This window comes from Hesperophylax consimilis, chromosome 13 (genome assembly GCF_061612785.1).
Source record: "Hesperophylax consimilis isolate HC1 chromosome 13, BYU_Hcon_1.0, whole genome shotgun sequence".
Lineage (NCBI taxonomy): Eukaryota > Metazoa > Arthropoda > Insecta > Trichoptera > Limnephilidae > Hesperophylax > Hesperophylax consimilis.
This window is the reverse complement of record NC_142848.1, coordinates 12,575,324-12,595,940: the sequence shown is the minus strand read 5'-3', so window position 1 is coordinate 12,595,940 and position 20,617 is coordinate 12,575,324. Positions and strand designations below refer to the sequence as shown.

Sequence of the window (20,617 nt, the reverse complement as noted above, 5' to 3'; positions counted from 1 at the left end):
TAATGATTACATATTAGCGTTTAAAAAATATTTACACTTGCATAAATCATATAGATTATCTTTATGAGCAGTACATACATATAAATTTGTATTATTTTAATAGTAATCAAGGAACAAACCGAAATGGTATTTTCAAGGAGAAACTGTAATTATAAATAATTTATTTTTACTTAAAAATGCAATTGCAGCCAATAGTTGCGTTTGTTTGAGAAAATGTCTGTATTCGTAGTTATAAAAATAAATAATAATGAATGAAAAAATTTAGGCGTAAACAGTAATCTCATATTAAAAAAAAATAAACAAAACAAAACAATTAAATTATATTAATAAGATCCCACTTTTTTACATAAAGCATTCATGTCAGCACATTATTCTATAAATTCTTAAATTGAGGGCAATCACTCTACTAAATTTACATAAATAATGTTTGCAAAATGAACTAAACACAATCGACTTCCTGTAAAAAGTCATCAATTAGTGGCTTGCTATAAAAAGTCATTAACGCGATTTGCTGTCAAAAGTCATCAATTAGGAAATCACATTTTTTTTAAGACCCTTTAGTTTTAAAAATGTTGCGAACATTAAAATTACAAGAAATTTTTATAAATAATTAGGTTTTAGGTCTCTAAAACAATGTAACGAAATTGTATCGGAAAAACCCATAAAAAATATTGGTGACTTTTAGCAGAAAGCCGACAAAATATTGCATTTGTATCGAGCCTGTGACAGACCACGCTATATTTTCGTGGCTTTGCCTATTTCAGCACATCGCTAGCCATACATTCCCATTGGTAGCGTATGGCGAGCGATATGCTGAAATAGGCCAAGCCATGATGAGTATAGCGTAATGTGTCGCCTACCTTACATATAATTGTTTTCAGACTAGTAGACTATTGATGTTTGAAAGATATCACAGAACTTAGCTCGTAAGTTTAAATAAAAATGTGTTACTTTTTTTTTTGAAAATCGGGGTCCGATAAAAATCATGCAATTTCAAAAAACTTTTTATGAAATTTAAAGCATAGTACGGAGATCTAAAAAATGTTAGTATTTTTGGTATGGCTTTAAAAAAAAATGAAAAATATGCAATTTAAGCGGGGAGATCAAAAGTTAGTATGTAGAATATAATTCTAAAAATAAATATTAAAACATTACTAGCATAAGAAATCAATGGAAAATGTTTTTGTTAGGAGCAGTTAAAAACATTTATTTTGCAATAACAATTTAGTTGCGTTTATTGCTTCTTCATAGTTTCACCAGAGGTGTCAATAATCCATGAAAAAATAACGATATTTACTATTTTTAGGACACCGTTTCGCATCATGTTTTGAAAAGAAAATGCTAAATAAAATAAATGTCGAATGAGCAGGTGACAGGGATATGTGTTCCTCATGCGGTTAACAAGTTTCGTACTTGTAGATAACGCACCACCTATACATACATATATCGGCATGCAGCACTGAAGGGGCATATCCGCATTAAACTTTAAAAAACAATGTTAACCTACTGCCGGGCACGCCTTTTCGAGTTACACGAGCAACAGTGAGTAATGTAACGTCTGACTGTGTTTTTAATATATCGAATATTACCAATGGTAAAACACATGCACTGGTCATTTTGAAGAAATATGTAAGTAACAACTGATAGATAACAATTGAAATTTTTTAAGTATTCAAAGATATTATGTACCAATATAAACCCTACCGCATAAATTAATAATTTCTAAAAACGCCACACTATCCAATCTAAGACACGATTTTATTCCTAGTCAATACATTAAAACTACCTATAATTGCTTGGGTAATTAGTCGCTAGATGCGTATTATTAATATTATAGTATGTACAGTCACACGCAATTACAATTTGAACAAAAATATAATTGCACTATATTATCAATGGACAAGGCAAACAATGTGTCAAACAATAATTTGGTCAAGTTTAATGATTTCATCAAGTTTAAATTACATACAATGCCAAGAAGATTTTAAATTTGATCCGTATGGTTAATGTCCCTAACCGTCTTCGTAGTATGGAGTTGATAACATAAATATCATTCTGTAAGTAAGCTGCCAATAGTCACTACATATTTTAACACCATGCAAGAAACATTCAAAACACAATCACAATTGGGGAAAGGAATATTGTTGAATGGAAGGAGTGGAAAGAGGAAGTACTAAACGTGGTTAGAGTCAACAACACTTTGATTCTGACTGAATAATGTGAAAAATCTATATGAATTTAAATAATGTTATTTGCACTATGCAGAGTTTCAAATTGGCAATCTCTAATGGTATTCTCGATGTAGAGCTCATCAAAATGTAATAAACAATAATGTACAAGAAGATAAAAGGTTTCAAAGGATCGGAAAAACAAAATTTGTGAAAGCTTCTTATTTGCAGGTTTTACTTAGTTGCGGCTGGCCGATGATTATTTTAGTGGATTTTAAATATTATGTTTACTTGTTAGGTCACCTACTCGAGGGGTCCTCCATGTTGTCGAAACTGATTTGTCTCCTTGCCCTCAATTTGTTATTGTCTCTATAAAGCGAGGGTTTTTTGAGTTGGAGGTTAGGACCAACACTAGCACTGTTTGCAGACTTAACGTCGATGTTGACCGTTTTGTCCTGCAAAACTGTCTTTTTGTTGCTGCTTGCCGGGTCCGGCTTGAAGGGTTTGACCTCACCGTAGGAATTCTCGCTGTTTTTGCTCGCATTTGAGGCGACGTGGTGCTTGCTGGGGTCAAAGTTTGGCGGCACATAGCCAGTGACTTTGCTGGGCGCGGCGTTCAGCTGCTTGTTCTGCTCCTCGGCGAATAGTTCTTCCACGGTGCGACCCTTGGTGACGGAGAACACGTGGAGTCTGGCGATTCTGGGGGAGACAGTGAAACATTAGTTTTACACTCGATAGAATCAAATTTAAATAGAAATACATACACACTTGAATTACACAAGAATCTGCAACTAGAAGCTGTGCGTGTGTTAAGGCATTGATAAAGGAAGGGTATACCTACAGTGTCCGGACCTTATGTGCTATAACTTTTTTGATTTAAGCTTTCGTTTTCGAGTAAATCAAGTCAAAAGTTAGAATTTTACGGGTCAAATTACAAAACAATTGGTCGCTACTGGGTTATTATGTATCAGCCTTTTAATGACCCGGCTTCAAAAGTTTTTAACCCTTGAAATTAAGATCGAAATAAAAAAAAAGTTTTTTGGGTTCTCTTCGTGTGATATGGATTCACCAGTTTCCCGCTTACAGTATGAATTTCCGGACATAGTGTATTGTTGTTAACTTCTAAAATTAGATGTAGAAAAGCAAACCAACACTATGAAGAAATCAGGATGGGCAGCTTTTAGCAATTTGAACAATTAATCAAATTTCAAAGTTAATTTTCAAGTTCTGTTATTATTTCAGTTCTGTGAAACAACTGGCCCGTTATGATACTTCAAAAGAACTTGAATAGAACTTTCACAGAACTTGAAAATGAACTTTGAAATTTGAAGAATTGTTCGAATTCTGCGAAACATCCTGACAACCTGAAAAGAATAAATTACGGGCATCGGATTTTTTTGTTGAATGCAAATAATGCACAAGAGTGTTAACTGCTCCCAACCTTCTGGAGCCAGTAGGAGTATAACATCCCTAATTGAGGTACGTTGTGAGGCTGATGGTACTTGAAAGGGGATGGGAAGAGGAAGGGTGGGAAGTGTCGGGTTATTTCCAAAGCTGGACAACAGAAGGATAATATGAAAGGTGTTGTGACTTACTTCAGCAGGGTGTCACTGGTGGATGAGAAAGGAGTCTTCAAGGCGCGCAGGTGAACCGGCAGCGTGCACAGTTTCCTGGTGAGACGCACCAGAGCGGTGGCGTACTGCTTGAAGAACTCGTGTGACATGCCGATCCCGTGCGCACGCAACGCCTCTGCTACCGCCCAGAGCAGTTTCTGCAAGAAGAGGATGTTGTTATGTAGGGTTAAATTATTCTCACACGTGGGAAATGGGGCTCAGGGATAGATAGGTAGTTATTTCTTCAATTTTTAAGTTAGTTATCTAGAGTAAAGCGCAATTGAAGTGGAATGTCACAAAATGTTAAAAGTTAAAGTGATAAAAAGTGGTTGGTGATTGGGTCATTCACAATCGACCCAGGACTAGTTTGAAGGTTTGTTTGCTAGAAGCATCCATCTATATTTATTGAAAATGAATGTGGTTTAAACAATATAATGGCTAGGTGGACACAGAGAATTTTTATTTTATTTACCAAATTTGCTAGCGATAATTAAAGGATGACTCTAGAAGAAAAATATTGCATTCGGAAATTACCCCCTTTTTAGTGTTTTGTTGTATCAATGTTTAATATTCTTAAAAAATTATTTAGCCATAACTCTGCAACAGGAAAGTGGAACCTTCCCGTAGGTCCTTAGTTGAATGAACTCAGGCTGATAAACATCAATTATAAACAAGATAATATAGTAATTTGTTACGGTCTTCGTTGTAAGAAAGTCATTACAGCTGAAAGAAACATACCTTTTTGTTAATATCAGTGAGTTCTCCATTGGAGGTCACATATTCCGTAGCTCTCCTCGTCAGCGTCCCCACCCTCTCGCTACAGCTAGAACCTATCTTATCCCCTCCAAAGGTCAGACTCTTCTGCAGCTTGGGGGTGGATTCCAACTCGTCGGCGAATGAGTCATCCAGTCTGGATCGTTTCCTCCCCGCATTGTCCACGGAGAATCCACCCATCCGGTTAAAAGACACGGCTGCTTTGCTGTCACTCTTCGTGACGTTTAAATTATCCAATTCGCTTTTAGCTGGAGATCCGAATAAGGCCCGTTTAGAACGAATCACTCGGGAGGTAGAGGCTCTGGGTGCGGAGCTGAAAGCCTCAGGTTTAGTTACATTCTCTGGGCTCAGAAAGAGAGCTCTTTTAGAAGTTTCTCTCGTCGGTTGAGTTTTGTTCTTCACTTCGGTAGGGATGCCCAACCTTTTGGCCGCAAGTTTCTTCTGGGCGCTGCTCGGTGTCCTTTTCCCGGGAGTTTTTTTACCGGGCGTTTTCTTTCCGGGAGTCTTTCGACCGGGGGTTTTCTTTCCAGGGGTCCTCCGCGTCCGGGGGCTCTTGCCCTTGTTGAGCTGAGATCTGCTGGCGGGATTATTGCCAAACTTTCTGTGGGGGAAGAAACTTTGGGTGAAATTTGATTAGTATCGGAATGAAAAAAAAATTTAAAAACGGTTTAAGTTAATAAGTACTCAGAGTGAAAATACATATATTAAAACATCTATGTAGCCTTTCGAAATCATTAGTATATTCTAAAAAGCTTAAAAAACCAAAAAAGCATTATTCAATTAATATTATTTCAAAGCTAAACAACAAATAAAAGCATTAGTGTAGACTTTTTAGCCAAGTAAGATTGAGATCAAAATAATAATTATGATAACATGGGATGGTCAATGACACAAAAGACTAGGAGGGTCAATGACAACTTACGTATCATGAAACAGACAAATTTTTTACTAAAAAATCACAATCAAAATTAAGTTAATAAAAATCGTTCGCACATGTCGATCCGATGATCTCAAATAATAACCAACGCTTCGATCGAAAAAATTAGATCAATAATAATTATTATTATCAATTCTGTTTCAACTTTATACTCAGCAAACTGCTGAAGAGTAAAAGTAGAATTGTTCAGACGTCCTAAGTGGGTGTAAAACTGTGAAAGTCACCATGGAATAAAGAAGAATAAGTGGGTGTAGAACGATGAAAGTTGTTAGTCACCATGGTATAAAGAAGAATAAGTGGGTGTACAACGATGAAAGTTGTTAGTCACCATGGTATAAAGAAGAATAAGTGGGTGTACAACGATGAAAGTTGTTAGTCACCATGGTATAAAAAAGAATAAGTGGGTGTACAATGATGAAAGTTATTAGTCACCATGGTATAAAGAAGAATAAGTGGGTGTACAATGATGAAAGTTGTTAGTCACCATGGTATAAAGAAGAATAAGTGGGTGTACAACGATGAAAGTTGTTAGTCACCATGGAATAAGCGCTCCTGAGGTGATATCTCACAAAAGCGGCGCTATACAAATTGTCCAATATTATTATTATTATTATTAAAGAAGAATAAGTAGATGTACAACGATGGAAGTTGTTAGTCACCGTGGAATATAGAAGGATACCAGAAATGGGATGTGGGCATTCGTGTTCGTGATCCAAAAGTCTGACCATTTTTAAATACATAATTTATTTGAATATCACTTTTCTTTACATCAATGAATGCAAATCTCGGAAGTGGAAATTGACACACTCCCCGACATCCAATCGAGCTGAAACTCGGCAAGTAGACTCGTTGTCGATGATAATGCATTCTATCAACATTTGGTGGAAATCACGCATAAACAAGTGGACATAATATATGCACTTCTCTAAAATTCTATAACATTACAACAGTTAATATACGAAATAATGTCAGTCTTATCAAATCGGGATTTGGCTCAGTTGGTAGATTTGTCGATGCCAGTTCCTGGGTAGGAAGGTTCAATCCTCAGTCAAAACAATTTTTTGTTTTTAAGTTTCAAAAGACGTTTGAAAATAGATTATAATAGATGTACTATAATTTCGACCGGTCAGTGGCTGAGTGGGCATCGTATTTGGGTCTCACCCAGGTGTCGTGTGTCCATCACAACACAAGCAACATTTTCCGTTTACTGTGTGTGGTAGTACGAGTTTTTCAAATATTGTCAGGATATTCTTAACCTGGGAATGTTTGTCTTTCTTTTAAAAAAAAATATTTTGTTGAAACTGTGTTTCATCGTCATTATGAAATTCAAAAGGGGTGGCGACATACAATGTCAGGCAAGTGTAATAGAGACAGAGCATGTGCTAAATGGGCTAGAACCAAAAGGTACTAAAACACTGGCAACATTGGTTTCCATTCAAATCTGAAGGAATTTTAGTGTTCTTCTTTATTCTATGTTAGCCACATTCAAAATATTTAAATTGTATTGTATTATTTAGTATAAACTACTTGAATTTACAATTTTATGGAATTATTTTTATTGGATGGGAATAGTTGACTGGAATAATTATTAGGAAGGTATTTTTTATCATATTCTTATCAGGTTTTCAAATCAACAAAAAAAATGTTGGAATTGAAATTAGCATTTTGCAATAATTTCAGCAACTACGTAGGTAAACAGAGTACAGTAAAACCCTCTTATAAGGTTCCCAAATTTTCTACTGCTGACAAAGGAGTCTCAGAAAACATGCACACAATAACTCTCTTAATTAGTACAACTCTGTCTCTTTTAGTACTGTAATATCCTTGATATTGGTGTATGAGCTAACCCATAGATGGCATTTATTTATTTATAAATATTTCACTTTCTAACTACGTAAATACTGCTATATAATATGAACATACACATGACAATAATAATGATACATCACTTTTTTACAGTTATTCTACATTAGAAGACATGATAATTTTGTTCACTTAACTAAAGATTGAACAGTTGTTTTTGATATTCCATTCTCCGTTTTCAGGCTATCGGGCATTAGATTAATTTATTAGGTTAACCATAGATGGCGTTAACTGTCGAGTATTTTAGAGACCGAGTGGATAATAAATAAGGTGTGAACCTCAAGATCGGGGTCTTTTTTTTTTTTTTTAAAGCGGAGACGGTTTACACGTAGTTGCCGTGAGCACTTATGCCATAAACCCATTGTGCTATCTCCCATTTTACCTCAATCCTTTAACAACAACCCAGTCCCTTTAATAAAGTTCACCAGGGTTGTTATTGGGTATGTGGCTATGTCTTCTGGTTCTACTGTATGTCTCCCCAGGTATCTGAGCCTAGTTCCCACCAGGGCGGGACATTGGCACCAAAGGTGAATTGGAGTCTCTTCATCCTCTTCACATTTCCTGCATCTATTGGTGTTTTCTACTCCCAATATCTGCATGTGTCTCCTGAGATGGCAGTGTCCCGTTAGTAGTCCTACCAGTTCCCTCAGTGAGTTTCTGTCCATATCGAGTAGTTTCTTGGTTCGTCTAGGGTCTGGTCCTTTTATGAGTACTTTGCATTCTCTCATTCCAGGTGCCCTCTCCCATTCTTTGCAGTGCTGGGATTTGACCCACCTATCAATATGTAATTTTGTATGGCAAGCTGCTACTCCTACGGCCGGCTCGGATCCTACAAGTGGTGCTTTCGCCCCTTTCCTTGCTAGTTTGTCAGCCCGCTCGTTGCCCTCAATACCCCAATATCGGGGTCAATATTATTTCAACCGCCTGCTAATTAAGATATCAAACCCCATTGTCAATCTATCACATTAAAAGTCCAAGTGCTTTGTTGAAACCGGAGTTTTATTTAATCAAGGAGTTTGTGAGTAACCCCGAGATACAACAAGTACCTTTCTAGCTCTTGTTTGCACATAAGTTAGTATCAGTAGCACCGCGCTGACATCAACAGTTTATCCGGCAGACTGATGGTAGAGTCTCTCAGACCTGAGGTCAGTATTAGTTTCGTACCGTAGTATTGTATGGCCAACCCCACTTTAGCAGATATGTTGATCTCCTGTATATTATAATAAATATGTATACTTAAGAGAGTTTCACTGTTCACTGTTTTGCTTTCACCACAAAGCTACAATGTTAATTTATCCCCGACTTGTTATGTAGTTAGTGATCTACGCGAGGTTTAGTGCCAACACTCCCGCCAGCCAACAGTCAGGTTAGTATCGTGATAATGCAAAGTGACATATTTACTTTCTTTCGATTAGCATCTGGAGAAATTAACTGTAATTCGAAAAAATACCACCACAAAGCTACAATGTTAATTCATCCCCGACTCGTTAATTATTAATCGATGCGAAGTTTAGTGCTACTGCTGTTTAGTGCTAATCTACCGCTAGCCAACAATCAGGTTAGTAACATGAAAACGCAATGTGACATATTTACTTTCTATCGATGAGAATCTGGCGCCGGTTGGTGGGCTGCGGCAGGCTGGCCGCCGTGCAGAAGGCAGCCCGGCGTTTCGCCAGGTGGCTGAGCCGGCGGCCGGGCGAGGGTGCTCCCAGGCCGCCAAGGGTCCCGGACCTCCGGGGAGGCCGGGAGCTCGAGGCTGATGGCTGGAGGGTGATGCAGCTCGAGGCAGTCTCGCAGCCGATGAAGCGCGAAGAGTAGCGGGAGAGGAGCAGGTCAATGTGCTCGGAGTGGGGCGTGGAGTTGTAGCTGAAAGACAAAATAACATTCGTTTACACATCACATATATTGATTTCATGCACGAATATGCAATTCATACAAAATGAAGCAATGATAGTAGGTATAATATGGCCAATGGTTTTGCAACTCCGCAACTAATTTTTTCCATTATTGTTGTTGACTTCTGTGTTTTACTAATTCTGTACCAACATAACTAAACCCCCTTTTCTGAAAAAATCCACCTGATAAAGCTACTAGGAGTAGCTTATCTTTCAGGTGGATATTTTTTTGTCATAAATACTACATCCAAAGATAATATTTTTAAATCTAAAAAATGTTGCTATCTATCGTAGATTTAATGCTATTCCTTGCAAGACTTTTTGGGTCAGATCCACGAAGAATTTTTTCAAACAAGTTGTTCAAATATTGATTGAAGTCAGTAGGGACATACTTATTTCATGCATGTCAAATAAAAGCTTTTTTTTAGATAATACATATCACAAAACTACCGATAAGATGTGGTTTGGGTTTTACATTAATCCGACTTCTTGTGTCATTCTTGTAAACAATTTATACAACTTGTTGGTACGTTACAATTATAATTTTATTTATTTATTAATCAATGATTTCTAGATGCTGTGATGTTAACATCAATAGTGATAAACCAAACACTGCCACCATGGATAAACTAAATTAATTGTAAGCACTGATATGGAAATAGATATTCACTTGTCTAAACGACTTACATATTTACATATACAGATATATATTTTTTAAAACTGAATCTGTGTTATAATAATAATAATTTGGGAGACGGGTTTGGGTACCGTCGCTCCGGGAACCATTTATTGGATAACCAACACCTCTGCCATAGGTCAGCCCAAGTGGTTCGCTACGTTTGGTGATTTAGTAGGGGTGTCCGGGTTCATCTGCTGAGGTGTATTCAGAATGCGCCTGCCCACCACCTGTGTGGCCTGGGAGAGGCTGGTTTTGGGAGACCCTTTGACCTCTACAACACCTTGCGCCGCAGCGGAAGGGATATATTTATACGTCACTCCAGCCCTTATACCTTTTTCATTCCCTGAACTTCCACTCCCTCAAAAATACCCTCCACACAACATCCTCAAAGATAACATAGGCAACGAGGGAAATTATTTTCCTCAGGGCCTGTTATCTGTTGTTATCTTGGAAGTGGAAATTAACACACTTCCTGATATTTGATCGAGGTGAAACAAAGGGAGTTAAGGCGATGCACTATGTCGTGTAATATTTTAAATTGAGCCGCTATTAATAACAATCCTTGCGTAGATGGCGATAAGGTTTAAATTCCCGCTTAACACCATCGGCATGTTTTGATTTAGGCCAAAAAGTGCCTTTTATTTTATTTTGTGAATGTTCAGGCATAAATATTTAATTTTTTTTCGATCATTTTATAAATAACTTAATTTACCACATTATACAATAAAATCATAACCGAAAATGGGTTCGTAAGTAGGAGATTTTGAACTTTAAAGCAGTTTTCATAGGTCTTTACATTTTTTTTTCTGGGCTTATAAAAAGACTTATCAAAAAAATACTCGATTATTTCAAAGGCCAAGATGTATTATACTTGCAGTATTTAATTAAAGCATCTGAAACATTTCTAGGCGACCAAATTTTCTAACCAAAAACACATGATTTTGCATTACTACGTATGGCATCGCCTTAATACAATTTTTTAAAGTATAAAATTTATGTAGCCATTTTTAACATTTTGCATCCTACCTACCTAACCAGTATGGTACAGGTGTACGGGAATTATTTTTCGTATGATTTAAAAAAAAATTGTTATGATATTTTGTCTTACTAGTAATAATTTGCATTCAGGTAGATTGATTTTTTTCTTTTAAAATATGTAGGTACCTACTCGGTGATACGGCATTGGAACTATTTTTCACTAAATATAACTAAAAATGGTCCAATTTTTTTTTGCCTAAATGTAAAGGGATTTGTTAAATAAAATGTAAGTTTATTATAATTATTTAATTTGGGTACCGCCACCCCGGGAACCATTCATTCATTGATATGAAAATCTCTACAAGTGATCGATCTGTACCGATTGACAAATTGCTGTTTCTCAGTGACGTTTCACATCATATGCATCAATACACACACAATACTAAGAGCTTGTGCTTTTGGGTGTCACACACTACTTGCTTCATGCGCTTCCAAGCAACATACAAATTGCACATTTCACAAAAATTTTAAATTAAAAAAAAACGAATTTAATTTTTTTTTCCAAATTTCGAGCTAATCGGCAGATAGACTCATTGTCGATGACAATGCATTCTATCAACTTTTGATGGCAATCACGCATACACAAGCGGACAAATATGCATTTCTCTGAAATTGGTTAACATTACAGCAGGTAATACGCGTAGTAAATATCAGTCCTACCCAATCGGGATTTGGCTCAGTTGTTAGCGTGGTTGATTCCAGTTCCTGGGGAGGAAGGTTCAATCCTCAAAAATATACTTTCCTTTTGGTTGTATTGTTGATTACAGTGCAATTTAGTGACCAGAGGACAAAGTTTTAATCAGAAAATTAAAGCCATATATTTTTAAAACATCTATTGTTAAAAATAGAAGTAATATAGTTAAAAAAAACTTTGTTTTTTAAGGGTTGATTTTTTTCAACATCACTTTTGTAAAAGCTCACTCGGTTGTAAAATTGTTACGTAAACAAATGCATTGTAATATTTTGTAGTGAAACCATAATTCATGTTAAACATATTTGTGTGCTTATCATGAATCAAGCCCTCAACCTATGAATCTAAGTAGACTGTGAACATGTCGACGGTCAATATATTTAATATATCATTGATAGGATAAAATAATACACTTACTGCACCCCGTGCCACCTGGAAAGGAGTATTTGAGGCCAATCCTCGTTGGTGGCGATATCTTCCGATCCGTTCAGATGCAGAAACCCTCTGGAGTGTGCTGCGCTCCCGGCATTATCGGCACATACAGTCTCGTACTCATTGGCCCTCTCCGACATGGATTGCTCAAAGGTCTGCTGTATCGTGTTCTCTAGCGCCAGGGCCAGCGTGCTAGAGAGGTGGGGGTCGCAGGACACATCGGAGCTGATCCTCCGCGGAGGGGTCATCGATGCAGAGGTTTCAGGGTCCAGGATCTCTCTGGATCTCGCTTCCTGGGGGTTGTTGAACTTGGGAAGGTACTTATTGTAACGCTCTATGATGTCGACGGCAGTCAGCTGGCATATTGTGACGGACGGAGGCGGCAGCACGCCTTGTAAGGTTCTCTAAAAAATAAGTAAACAAAAATTCCATATTATCTGCGGTCAATATCAGATAAATGCAAAAGTGATCATTTTATATATAATCTACAACATTTTAGGTTATTATTGCCCTGTTCCTTAATGACAATAAAACTGACTCTGGCCAGGGAGTGAGTAAAAAGGTGATGGAGAAATATAACGAGAACAAAACTTTTGAAATTACTCCATTGAAAATATACAAGTAAAAATATTAGTTTTAGAAAATTTTTGCATACCTCTAACGATTCTATCAGAAGTTTATCACACTTTTCAAACTGCCTCAGAATGAGATCAATCTTGTCCTGTTCAGACTTTTGGTCAATGTAGTCATCCTCATCATCGGAGAATATGTTAGGGGACTGTGCACCACTATTGTACGAGCTGTCCATAGATTCCCCACTTTTGTTATGGATCAAAAGCTGCGGCTGAGTACTGTTATCGAGCATTTCATTCCTTCGGGATTTCAAAGGACCAACCGTTCCGGTGAACGTAAAGGCCTTAGTTTCTGCCAAGCAAACTTTATTCACTTCAAGCAAGTCCGAGAACTTATGCGGCATGTTTTTGGAGGGAATATCACTAGAAACTATTTCACAGTCAGACGGAAATTGGGAAGCCGATGAGAAGATTGTGATTACAGATTTGCTACTACTCCCAGAAGCACCCGGCGAAGAGTTGGACGTCAACTCATCGGAAGATTTGTATGGCAAATATTCGGAGGATTCTTCTTTATGCGTGTACTCTCTGGGCAGGGTGTACTTGTATTCTTCTTTCGTTTCTTTGTAATCCACAATCGGTTGGAGTTTCTGTAGATGCTTCAATGTTCCGTTGAACGTGAGTTCGGTATTGGGAAGCTTGAAGACATGGTTATTTGAATCGCAGTTGATCACAGAAGAGGGGGCGGATTGGGACACTGAAATATTATGCTGGAGATTATTGTCTGTGGCGTTATTACTGTTTTCCATGGTCATGAAGGAAGCGAGCGAAGGCTTGTTATCCGAGACTCTCTGGGACTGCTTGTAATCTTGGTGTGCACCAAGGTCCACCTTGTTTGTATTTGAACAGAACAGATTGGAATGATCCTTATCCAAATGTTCATCGGAGTGATTTAGAGGGTTAATGAAGTGGATGCCATTGTCATCGGGGAGGTTATTGTCCACGAGAAGGCTGACCCCGCAGTAGGACTCTTTGAGTTCGAAGCTAGCGGGGATGTTAGGCACGTAGCTCTGTACGGAGTTTTGGAGGAAAGCGCCCGAATCTATCAGGGAGGCATTGTTGTTGGGGAAGTGATTCAATCCGCAGATCTCGTCGTCTTCTATCTGGATATGTATGCTGGTTCGCTTGGAGGGGAAGTAGTCTTCCTTGGGCGAGCACAGCCCGGCCGTGCCTACTCCATCATTAAGGGAGCAGTCGGCCCGGATGGGGTCGGAGGAGGAGCGGGAGTCCGAGTCCAGGATGACGTTGAAGCTGCTGCCGGGCTTGAAGAGGTTGTACATCACGCCTCCGGGGCCATTGGGAGGCCGCAGGTACTTGCTGTAAGGATGGACGGACTCAACTAGAGAATCGCACTTGGAATCCACATCCAGCCCGGGTGTTTCCATGCTATGACCACCTTAAGAGCATTGTACATGGTTCTGGAAGAGAAAACATTGACTGAACCACTAAGAAACAAGGCTTGGTAATTTTAATTTTAAGTAAAATGAAACACAATGCTAATTCAAAGTATCATGTAAATATGCAATGTTGTTACTAGTAATTTGTGCCAAAGTTAATTGTTCTTTTCTATAGGACATTACAGGTCATAAAAATGACATTACCATTTATAATGTGAGTCAATCACTTTCCCTTTTAACATAAATAGTAATGTATTAAGCAATTGGTAAAAAGGGTTTTGTTCAATGTTGATCCCCTTTATTCTGCTGGAAGACATAATATACGATTACATAGACACTTATGTCAGAAAGTAAGTAGTTTTTGTCACTCTTACTTTACTACTATGGTTATCATTGAATTGATCAGATTATTAGAGTATGTATGAAAAGAATATGATTTAGACAACATTATTGATATAACATAATGCAATTACATTTATGAAGATGTTTATTTGTTTATGCCTTCATAAAACTGACAGTTTTATTGCATTTTACGTTGGAGTACAGCCAAGAGGTTACTTGAAAGCATGGAGAGCTACTCATGTATAAAAACCATTATGTTGAGACAATTATTGAAGATTTCTTGACAAGAGTGGGTGTGGCTATCGTAAGAACACCGAAGAATAAAATACTGGGCTGAACATATTTAAAAACAGTCGTAAATCTACTTTTTTTTAATGCTGCTATGTGAATTTTGGGGATATAACTATGAAGCTTCATACTACAGACGTACTGTTAAATAAAATCCAGCAATAATGAGTGAATTTGATAGAATACAACTGTTTATTGGAATAAACGAAAAGCTCTTACAAGATAACGCAGTGATATACGGGAATATTTTACGACGTCAAATAATTTCCATGTCAAAATACCTACGTTAGCAAGTTTACACATAACAACTACCTCCAAACAAGGCCGCAAAGGGCGTTTTCACTTTTACTATGTATGAAAGGTGGAATATAAATAAAGGTTTCATATGTACAGGGAGGAAAACGTAGAATATTTAACTTCGTAAATAATAAATGCCTTTCCCACCATAAAAAATTGAAAATTGCATGTGCAACGTATGTTGAAGTGACAAGTGACGTAGAAAGTGATAATGTTGCATAACGTCGTAGTTATATGTAAATGCGTAATTAAATGTATATTTACCATGGGCGTTCCTGAATGAGAAATAACTTATTTAAAAACAATAACTAAAGCCATTTATAACAGACATTGACCCCACTAGTGCCCCTAGTCTCCGTCAGCCATAGATTTGGCTAGAATTCGGATTTGGTGAATAAAAATATCTATTGCTCAAATCTTGATGACAGTAGTGATGGGCAGGATCGAAACCTCCACATGATCGAAACATCAAAAGAATCGAGTGATTAATCGATTTAACTTAGGAGACAGGCTGTTTTTAAAATTGTTCGCATACTCGTAGCCTCTTCGATTGCTAGATAATATATTTAATTTTAAGATTAAAAAGCTAATATCTAATACCAAACATTACTCATCTGTTTATACCAATTCGGAATCATCCACTAATGGTTCAATGCCAAACATAACTGAACATAATCAAAGCAATTTGGGTAAAATACATATTGGTGCAGATGAAATAAAATGTTTTTTGAGTAAAATAGATTCCAACAAAGGTCCAGGCCCAGATAATATTCCTCCTTTCTTTGTCAGTTGCTTTGCAGACTCTTTATGTTTACCGCTTTTTATAATTTTTAATGCATCCCTAACCACGGGAACTTTTCCTGATCTGTGGAAAAAAGTACATGTGGTACCAGTATTAAAATCGGGAGACCAATCTTTAGTAAAAAATTATAGACCAATCGGTATATTATCCTGTTTTGCTAAGGTTTTTGAATCTTTGATATATAAAAATATTTTTTCGCATTTTAAGCCCCTTCTCTGCACTAGGCAACATGGGTTTGTTCCTCAAAGATCTATTAACTCAAATCTTTTGGAATTTTGTAATTATGTATGTAATTCTTTTAATGACAGATTACAAGTAGATGCAATTTATACTGATTTCCAAAAAGCTTTTGATAAAGTTAATCACTCCATCTTATTAAAAAAATTGAACAAATAGGAATACATGGAGATCTACTTCGCTGGGTGAAATCATATTTGTATAACAGAACTCAATTAGTTCTTATTAATGGATACAAATCATCCCCTATAATTGTAACTTCCGGTGTACCACAGGGTTCAAATCTTGGCCCCCTACTTTTTCTTATATTCATAAATGACCTTGGCTCGAAATTAAATTGTGATTATGCTTTTTTTCGCCGATGATCTTAAAATTTTTCGTAAAAGCAAGTCTGTTTCCGATCATCAACTGCTTCAAAACGACCTCGACACACTTAATAACTGGTGTACTGTCAACGATATGCACTTAAATGTTGAAAAATGTTACATTTTAAACTTCACTAGAAATAGAATTATAAAGGATTTTTCTTATGTTATTAATAATATTATTCTCAAAAAAGTATCTTCAATAAGAGATCTAGGAATCACTTTTGATTCTAAATTCATATTTGATGTACACATTAACGACATTAAGTGCAAATCATTAAAAATGATGGGATTTATTCATAGAATATGTAAACCTTTCCAAGATCCTCAATCAATTCTAACTCTTTACAATGCCTTAATTAGAAGTAAACTTGAATATGGAAGCTCTATTTGGAATCCGCATTACTGCAAATATGAAAATATTGTAGAATCCATTAAAAAAAATGCTAAGAATGTTATCCTTCAAATGTGGATTACATGACCATCTTAGATCATATGACGTACGTCGTGATTACTTCAAGATTGATACACTTAAAACTAGAAGGCAATTGACTGATCTCATATGTTTACATAAAATTATTCACGGTCAACTTGATACTACATTATGTCTTAGCAATATTAAAATAAATGTCCCCAATTCGCATTGTTTAAGACGCCATAATATTTTTCACTTGAATACATTTATAAATAATATCGCCTACTTTAGCCCTCTGACCCAGATGTGTCGACTATATAACAAGATAGAGTGTGCTGAAATAGATATTTACGTCGATAATTTGTACGGATTCAGAAAAAAAGTTCTGGCGCTATTAAAAAATATTAGCTAATTCATTGTGTCAATTTTCTCTCTATGCATACCTCTCGTATTTCTTATGCCTCTTACCAATTGTAATAATGTATAATGTAATGTGTTACTTGAGCGAGCTTGTATATGATTGTGTATTTTATTTTTAATTTTTGATGTTTTTGTTTTCTTAATTTAATTTTTTGTATCTTTATTTAATTGTAGATTTTTGTAATTGTACAATAACTGAGTTTTTATAAGTGGATTGTTCTCACGTAAGTGTGATCATCTGTAAAAACCCAGTATAAATAAATAAATAAATTACTAAAATACCAAAAAATAATTGCGAAATCCCAAATCATATCAAATCATATTAGGTAGTATGTAATACAATACACCCGCGAAAATAATATCTCGTTTGTCAAGCAATCCGAATTCGAGATATTTTTGAATCTATATTGTATGGATATGGATATCGATTTGAAATCGATGAATTCTGACCAATGGCGTGACGCTTTTATATCGATGAATTCTGACCAACGACGTGACGGTTGTGGTTTCGAATGATTTTTGACTGAATCGATTTTTTGTTCGATAACATTTCAAAACGATTGTCAAGGACTGTGTGATGATTTTTGACAGAATCGATTCCTTATTCGATGACGTTTCAAAATGATTTTCTCGAACTGTGTGATGATTTTTGACGGAATCGATTCCTTTTTCGATGACGTTTCAAAACGATTGTCTCGGACTGTGTGATGATTTTTGACAGAATTGATTTGTCCATTTTTTAATTTTTTTTTAATTTTTTTTTATTATAATTATTTTTTTATGTGACACCTCACAAGAGCGTCCCTGCTTGTGCAGTGTAAAGACAGGGGAACTATGTCACCACCCGGTTGGGTGGCGTTGTGAGGCGGAATAAGGTAGGGGCTGTAGGAAGGGATTTGTTAATGCGGGTCTTGAAGAGGCTCGGATTATAGGAGGGAGGAAAAACAGATGCCGGTAGCTCGTTCCACATACGAGCCGACTTACACAAAACGAGTCGTAAAAACGGCCCGTTCTCATGAAGCCAACGTCAACCGTGAACGGGTGTTCAGCTCGTGTCCATCGAGTTTCGCGCACGTGCACCGGTGCATCAGGAATCAATGCTGCTAGCTCCTTGGAGCAGGCTCCATTTAAATACCCGTAGAACAGACACAGCATGCCTACATTGCGTCTATGCATTTGAGAAGGCAATCGGTGTGTTAACAACGGATTGTCAATCAGACGGATCGCTCTCCTTTGCACAGATTCAAGCAGGTTTATTAAATATTTTGGGGCACCAGCCCAAAGGTGGCTCCCAAATTCAATAGATTGGGCGGACTTGAGACTTGTACAGGGTCAGCAGCTGGTCACTGTTGAAGAATCTCCCAACCCTGTACAAGACGCCCGACTTCTTGGAGGCCTGATTTACTCGGGCTTCTATGGATCCCCGATACTTGAGCCGGTCTGATATAGTAACTCCAAGCATCTCTTTTTTTTCTGGAGTCTTTATTGGGGAGAGTGCTCCCATCAAATTGCACCAGACAGTCATTGATCTCCCTCTTTGCCGAAATCAGACACGCTTGGGTTTTTGTGACGTTGAAACTGACCAAGTTGGCCTTACAGGCTTGGTCAGGCTTGGTCAGAGGTAGGAAAGTGGTTCTGCAGAAATTTCTTCCGATCGAGCTAGCGAGTGACCAGAAAGCACGGCTACCAGTGGGGGAGTCAGCCAGCTTTTTCGCAATTCTCTGGTCGTGGTTGCTCTCAGCTCTATTTAGAAGTCTCTTACAATCCCTTGCCCGTTTTCGGTATTCCGAAAGGTTATTCATGGGGCTAATCTTCCGGAGTGCATTAAAGGCCAAAAATTTTTAGTCTGACAGCTTCAGCACACCGATGGTCAAACTACGGTTTTGTGCCCACTCCAGAGGATTTGACGGAGAAGGGAATGTAGCAATCCATTGCTGATGTGATTACTTCTCCAACCTCGCGTGCACAAATCGATGGGTCCTCGGAGCTAAAGCATACAGTACTCCAAGGAAAGGCGCCGAAGAAAGACCGCATGCCGTCCCATTTTGCTGCCCTGTAGTGCCATACCTTCCTCTTCACATATTTGTCAGGTTGACGGTTCATGGAGGATGGGACATAAGTGGTAATCAGGCAGTGGTCAGAGGATCCTAAGGGCGCTGTCACCTCCACTCTGTACCCGAGTGGCTCACTAGTGAGAAACATATCGAGTAGGTTGGCTCGATGTGATGGGATGTCTGGTATTCTGGTCGGAGATTCTATGAGTTGGCTTAGTCCATGGATAAGAGCAAAGGATTCCGCTGATCTACCGGCAGAGATCGTTGGGCCCGAGAACTTGAACCATTGTTCATTATGAACATTGAAGTCCCCCAGGATTACAAACTCGGCCGATGGGTAACGGGGCAAGAGAATATCTACAGTGTCACTCAAGTATTTAAACAACTCAACAGTGTCTGATTCGGTAAGGTTTGGTGAGCGATATAGGCACGCATAAATTCTCATCATACCGGTGAGATCCACACGTACCCATAACACTTCGTGTTTTGCGCTCTCGATATTTGCGAGACAAGCGCAGCTGACGTCAGCACGGCTGTAAAAGCAGTCACCTCCTTTTGGCCTGAAAAGGCTTTCCAGATGATATCCTGGGCATTTCAGATAGGAGGTATCTGGGGGCTCGGCAATCTGAGTTTCCGTAAGGAAGAGGAGATGGGGATTTTTTGAGAGAAGGTGGTGGTGGATGGGAGTTAGATTGGTGTGCAGACCGCGAATGTTAGCGAAATTCACCTTCATCCTCGGTCAACACTCCTACTGTTCGCTGTCGCTGAGTTTATATTAATTGGTTGTGAATTCATTGTTTTTAAGTTTGTTTTATTTGTTTGTGGGATTTAGGATGGGTTGGGAAGGGTAAGGTTAAAAAGGTTGGGTAGGGAGCTGGGGAGTGGAGCAACTGGATACACCAAATGTAAGGTATGTTCTTCTGACTGCGGTTCCAGGCAATGGGCAGGAGAGTCCGGCTGTGGAGGTCGCCCAGTGCGCCCCAAACGCTGGATGCTGGGTCCTCACCGGTCACGAACTGGCACAACATCATCGGCAGGGTTTTTTCGCTGGCTGATGGGGCAGCCCACCCTTGGTCGTGAGCCCAAGGGTCGAGCCTCTGTACTGTCCAGCGGCCCGGACAGCGATAACCGGTTTACTGGATCTCCCTCAACCGGCCTCTCCCAACCCGGCCCGCCCCGCAGTAAGTAGGCCGACCCATTCATCAGTGTAATCCAGAACGCACAACCCTCCATGAGCCCAGGCACCCCTGCTAAGTCACCAAACGTAGCGAACCACTT

The 20,617-nt window shown here is 38.1% G+C and overlaps 1 protein-coding gene across 2 annotated transcripts; it reads right to left on the bottom strand.

The window, feature by feature from the left end:
• Positions 1–15,438, bottom strand: mi (cyclin E-interacting protein minus). Of its 2 annotated transcripts, none has more exons than XM_089638762.1 (7): positions 15,311–15,438; positions 12,746–14,140; positions 12,076–12,494; positions 8,949–9,221; positions 4,520–5,171; positions 3,764–3,939; positions 1–2,867 (listed from the first exon to the last, which is right to left on the bottom strand). In XM_089638762.1, the coding sequence occupies exons 2-7, from the start codon at positions 14,105–14,107 to the stop codon at positions 2,468–2,470; spliced, it is 3,282 nt and encodes a 1,093-aa protein (XP_089494888.1). In that variant the 5' UTR covers positions 14,108–14,140; positions 15,311–15,438; the 3' UTR covers positions 1–2,467. The 2 variants fall into 2 exon arrangements, with proteins under 2 accessions (XP_089494888.1, XP_089494889.1); XM_089638763.1 differs by having other exon boundaries at positions 4,520–5,156.
• Positions 15,439–20,617: the final 5,179 nt, after the last annotated feature.